Genomic DNA, 6,587 nt, shown 5'->3' with positions numbered 1-6,587 from the left:
TTGAAATCACCACTTTTTAACCCTTTACATATATAACAAATTTTAAAACATTTACCTTTATTATTTAAAACTAAACAATAACTATAAACAATTAAATCACATACAAACATAGTATATATTTAGAAGAGTATTTTGAAATCACCACTTTTTAACCCTTTTCATATAACAAATTTTAAAACATTTACCTTTATTATCTAAAACTATACAATTACTATAAACAATTAAATCACACTAAGTACTCAAATAATGATGTATCTTTTAAAATTTATACATCCACAAAGTTAGTTGTTACGCTTAATGTAGACCTGGCCCTGTACCGTGTCAAACTCACTTTTTCGTAGAAAAAGCACCTTGTTCCTCGAAAATGCACTCCCTAAAACAAACTTTCCAAATCCGTTTCTCGACTTGTGATCCATAACTGCAGGATCTTGAATTGCAAACCAGGAAACCTCCATCAATATCAAAATCTGATCGCATCGAGAATCACAGAGAAGAAGAAGAGGCAAACGTAACGCACGAGGGTGGTGGGTGCTGCGCTACGTGGAGATGACGAAGGACTCATCTGACGGTGGCGGTGGCCTTCAATGGCGTTAACGTGAAGCAGCACTTGCCCCTGTAAACCATCATTTAATTCCGCCGATCCACCTGACGTCCTTGCTATATATACACTGTATATCCGTCCTCCGTACCTATACAACCCAGTCCATTTCCCGCAGGAGCTATATACGCACTGTGTGTATATATACTTCTACCGTACCTGCAAACACAGGTCTTCACCGCAGAAGACCCGTACAGATTCTGTAGCTATCTTCACCTGGCGCCTATAATACGAAACGGCCGCCTAAAAATCGAAGCTTTGAGTTCAGAAATGGAGATGTTCAAGTGGGCGGAGGTCGCGTGTTCGAATCGCCGCAGCGGAGGGTTTTGGCTTCTAATTGGGGTTTTTGCTGGTTTTTCAGCCGTGGTCTTTGCAGTCGCGCTGTGTGCAAGAAATGCGCTCAGGCATGGCGTCGCGGAGGAAGACGAAGAGCGTTTGCAATGTGGTTGGAGTGCGGTGAAGGGTAATTTCCTGAGCGTTGTGAGAAAGGGCAGCGCAGCTGAAAACGTCGGAGAGGAAATGTCGAGAGGGCCTCAGCGGCTGCACGCACTCATTCGTAGTAACGGCAATTTCTCAAAGGGGATTCGAGCCGGCAACGTGCCTGCGGCTGCCCCTAAAAGAAAGGGGGTTGATCAGACTGTGATGCCTGTGTGGCAGAGGAGAATCTTAATGGGAGAACGCTGCAGGCTTCCTGATTTTAGCGGGCTTATTCTTTATGATGTTTACGGGAATCCCCTTCCGCACAACCCTAACAGACTGCAGGAGGTAATGAAGTGAGAATTCAGAGAAAAAAGTGTAAATGTGAGGCGGATGGTCGCGGGTTCGAAACCCCGGGGCGAAGTGTCCACAACAGCGTGATCGTCTTTGTGAAGGTGGCCGAGGTAGTGAAGTGAGGTTGTATTTGAGGCATTAATGATATGGGATTCTTTTCCATGCCATTAACGAACCAAAATATTTTTCCTTTTTAAGTTGATTTTTAACAATTGTTTTGGTTGTTTTTTGGATTTTATATAAAACTGTTATAATTTTGTCAACTGATGTTATATAACTGCTTATAGTTATTGTTTTGGCTTTGAAATATTTTTATTATGTAATCTATTATTTATGTAAATGTCAAAAAATGGTTAGTACCAAACATATTCTATGTTGTATCATTACTCATTTGCTTTGACAATGGAAAAATTAGACAATCCATCTAAAGTTACACATAATTAGAATATGTACAATTATTGGTACTACATACATAATATTACTTTACATGTTATTTATTTTGAAAAATATTATATATTACCACTAAATAAAATTGATATGTAAGTAATTGCCAAATTCAAAATAGAATAAGATTTTTCTTTGCTTTGACAATGGAAAAATTAGACAATCCATCTAAAGTTACACATAATTAGAATATGTACAATTATTGGTACTACATACATAATATTACTTTACATGTTATTTATTTTGAAAAATATTATATATTACCACTAAATAAAATTGATATGTAAGTAATTGCCAAATTCAAAATAGAATAAGATTTTTCTTTGTTAACATGTTTGTGCCATTACACCTTTGATATACTTGGAGAACACCTTTTGATATTAACAGGTAAAGAAATCACAATCTTAAGCTAAAACATAATAGTTCTTGTTAATGCACTCACACCTTAATAATCGATTGTAAAAGAGGATCTTGTGGACACTATTTATGAACAAAAGTGACATGGAATGTGGCTCAACATGCAGTGTTAAAGTCCAAGGAAAAATAGTCACATAGCCCACTTCTTGGATTATGTGAGGGCTTGCACTTGAAATATATAAGTGACAATTTAATCTTTATCATTCAATTTACGATAATAATGAATAAAAAGCTTAAATATTTTAGATCATTGTTTGAGTTGAGATCATTCATAGAAAACAAATTTGCAAATGATTTAGACATTGACAGAGGATTTAGACATGTTCAACAAGTTTGTTAGAGAATGTATAGTTGTTATAATAGGAGTCTAACATTAAAATTGGTTTTTGTGTGCTCTTGAATCTCCTTTTTGTTGATTTATATTTAAGAAACTAAACACGACTCTATACATTATGTTTTGATCCTTTTAGTGAGGTGGTGTTGGTACCATAATGTTGGTGTCTTTAGGATCGTGATAATGCCCTTTAGCTACAAATTCATGTTATATGATTTTGATTGCATCCCATCATTGTACTCTTCATTAGCGATGTTAACTAGCTTCTATATATATATATATATATATATATATATATATATATATATATATATATATATATATATATATATATATATATATATATATATATATATATATATATATATATATATATATATATATATATATATATATATATATATATATAAAAGCTAGTGGTAGTCGCAGTGCAAAGTAAAAATAGTCCCTCATCTCTAGATACACCCCCCTAAACTTTCGGGTCACTATGAGGGGTCGAATTCGAGTGCAAGTCAAGGTTATAAATAGAGTTATGGTTAGGATTATGGTTAGGGTTTAGGATTAGGATTGATATTATTATTACTAGTAAGATTTAATAATTGTTACTGTTAGGTGAAATGCTACATTACATTCAACAAGTTTGTTAGGATCTATGTTATTGTTATAGTAAGGTTATTGTTAGGGTTATGTGTCCTATTACGGTTAACATTAATTCTTTTATGTTGTTTAGTACTATTAGGACACTTATGGTTAGTGTTAGTGGCATTGTTATGCCTAACATTATTATTAGAGGAATTGCTAGATTTTATTTAAGGAGTTTGCTAGGGTTTTGTGTTACAATTATGGTTGGTATTATTTTTAGGGTTATTACTCCTATTATGGTTAACATGAGTTCTATTATTACACTTCAAGTTAATCTTAGGGTCATTGTCATGTAAACATTTTATGTGGGTTAACTCTATTATAACATGTATGATTAGTGTTATTGTGATACATATTATTAATCTTTTTATTATGCACTCCCTTCCTCCATCCCTCATTCCTTTCCCCTTTCTCTAGAGATTCCCCTAATCGTGTTGTCTATGTCTATCCCTAATCTCTAGATATGCCCCACAATTTCTCTCCCCTCCTCCTCCTCCTCCTCCCCCCTCTCTCTCTCTCTAGATACCGGATACTAGATACACCCCCAATCTCTCCCTCTCTCCCTTATCTCTAGTCACACCCCCTAATCTATAAATATATCATTGATCTCCAGATGCACCCCTAATATGTGTGTGTGTGTGTGTGTGCGCGCTCGCGCATGTGCCCATAATCTCCCTCCCTCCCTACTCTCTAGGTACACCCCCTAATCTCTCTCTCTCTCTCTCTCTCTCTCTCTCTCTCTCTCTCTCTCTCTCTCTAGATACATCCCCAATCTCTCCCTCCCTTCCTTATCTCTAATAACACCCCCTAATCTATAAATATATCCTTAATCTCTAGATACATCTCTCTCTCTCTCTCTCTCTCTCTCTCTCTCTCTCTCTCTCCATATATATATATATATATAAAATCTCCCTCTCTCCCTACTCTCTAGATACCCCCGCTAATCTCTGTGTGTGTGTGTTCAAAGATATTCTTATTGCCTTAATAAAAATCAAACCTTACTAAAATTCATAGTCAAACACTAACTCTAATTGTATATGTATGCAAGAAAATCTAACCTATCGAGAGCATGCATAAACAAACAAAGTTAGTTGCACATGTATATCAAAGATTTAAAGTAATGAAAAACACGTCTAATTCTATGCTTGAGTTTTACAAGTTAATACTACAAAAAAGAAAATACCTCATACAACCTCAAAGCAGCTCAACAAGGGCACCCACAAGAGGCCTTGTTGGTGTGCTAAAGATGAGGGATGTGGATGATGAATGATCAATGATACAAAACTATGCTAAGATGAATGGAGAACACTTCAAGCAATGGTTATGAAAGCAACCATGCTTGAAAGTATTCAAAGGATGTGAAGATGGATGCAAGTAGTCAAATTAACAATACAAATATAGAATGAGAATAATATCTAAGATTAGAATGAAAACAACTACCAAATGGTAGTTCTAAGCATAATAATCTCTAAAAGCTCTAAAACTAAACTAGCATGATAACAATGCAATGGAGGAGATGAGAAATGCTTGAGATAATGGCTCTATTTATAGGCTTGAGAAAGGCCTCGGGGAGGTGGCACCTATGTGACATCCACATAGGTGCCACAAGGGAGACACATGGGCTAAGGGGACAAGCCATGCAAAGGTCCACATAAGCCTTTTTGGTGAAAGAGATAGCTCAAAGTTTGCTCACACTTGTGAGCAACCTTGGAGAAAGGAAAGGGGGACATGTGTGTAAGAGTGTAAGAGACTTTTTGGATAAAATAATAAAAGGAAAACTTTCTTGGATCCTAAGTTGCTCACACATGTGTGAGCAAACATTTAGGGACTAAAAGGTGTTTAAGATAATTAAGTGGGATTAAGTAGTGGGTAGGCTTAAAAGGATGAGAGTGATGGGTGGTAAACTAAGTTTTAGGTGTGATTAGGATTAAATTAAATAGGATTTAATTTAATCATAGGATTATAGAATTTTAAAAAGTGGAGGAAATTAAATAAATTAAAATTTATTTAAAAGAGGATTTATGGAGCACTATGTATTAAATAAATTTAAACATTAGACGAGATGCATTTAAATTAAATTTAAATACATTAGGCAAGTGAATCTATTTAATTAAGTACAAGAATATGATAAATATAATTAATTATAATGTTAAGGGAAATATTAAATAAATTAATGCAGTGTTTGGAATGATTTTAAGTGTCTACATTTTGCCCCTCTTTGATGTGATGTCGGGATGACATTATATCAAATAAAAGAAAATATAGGTTGCCCCAGTGAGGAAAAGAGTCCTTGAAGTTTTGTTATAGTGATGATAGGGGAGGAGGGTGCCCCCTCACGAAAATAGAGAAAAAAATAAATATTGGACAATTTTCATGAAAAAGACCTCAGACAAAAAGAAAGGGTAGGAAAAAGATATAGATGAACATTTTGCATGAGTTGGGGATAAACAAGGGTAGACATGGCCAAAGGATGAGTATGGGATCAAAAGGGGACCTCGAAGGGCCTATATAAGCCCCCAAGGTGCTCATGGAAGAGTTATTTGCACAGCTAGAGAGCAAAGAACTAGAGAGAAAGATGGATTCGATCGAGAGATTATAGCTTGGTCACACTAGAGACCAGCCAACATAAGACCACTGGTAAGTCGGCTTTCCCAACTTGTCAAATTTTGAATTACACACTTAAAATATGCATTTATTAGGTAGGAAATAGGGGGAAATTAGATTAGGGAAAAGACAATAGTTCTCCACTCCATCATCTATGAAGATGACAAAGTAGGGAAATCATCTCCACTGAGACAACAGGATACATCCTGTCATCTTCGAAGATGACAAGGTCCATACTGTCATTTGCATAGACAAAGAAAGGGGGAGGGATTAGGTCAGAGATGTGTCAAAGATGATGATCTCTTGTCATCATCTCCACAAATGACAATACAAAAGTTGTTAGCACGAAAATTGACATTTACAAAATTGTAAGAGATGCTAGATTGATGTCTTTGTGGATTGGTGTCTCTACCAATTTGGATTGATCGACAGATTTGGGTGATAGGGATGATTGGTGGGATGGATAGAGCATGATGCACCATGCATAGATAAAGAAAAAGAGTGGGAAATAAATGTTATATTGACTATTGCAGGTCTATGTTGTAGATGGTGATAATGAAATTTTAATCGCGAGAGCATTATCTAGCGATGATGGTGCTAGGGAAGAAACTCATAGAGGCAGAGTGTGGACATGTACGACTATGTGGACTTGAGCACATCCATTAGTGGCCAGACTTGTGGGCACATTCAACACAACTATCAGCACTAATAGAGTGGTGGCATACACTGACCTCAAGTTTCCATCTACCTACAAGAGAGGTGACAGTCACCTTGTTG

At 35.8% G+C, this 6,587-nt stretch overlaps 1 protein-coding gene across 1 annotated transcript; it reads left to right on the top strand.

Annotated features, from left to right (window-relative positions):
- Positions 1 to 243: 243 nt before the first annotated feature.
- Positions 244 to 1,487, top strand: LOC149580479 (uncharacterized). Its single transcript, XM_089813883.1, has one exon. The coding sequence runs from the start codon at positions 869 to 871 to the stop codon at positions 1,373 to 1,375; it is 507 nt and encodes a 168-aa protein (XP_089670009.1). The 5' UTR covers positions 244 to 868; the 3' UTR covers positions 1,376 to 1,487.
- The last annotated feature ends 5,100 nt before the right edge of the window (positions 1,488 to 6,587 follow it).

The sequence above is a fragment of the Cupressus sempervirens genome, chromosome 1 (assembly GCF_028749045.1).
Source record: "Cupressus sempervirens isolate cs-2001-9-10 chromosome 1, ASM2874904v1, whole genome shotgun sequence".
In the NCBI taxonomy this organism is placed as follows: Eukaryota; Viridiplantae; Streptophyta; class Pinopsida; order Cupressales; family Cupressaceae; genus Cupressus; species Cupressus sempervirens.
Note: the sequence above shows the minus strand (reverse complement) of the source record. Positions and strands in the feature narration are given on the sequence as shown.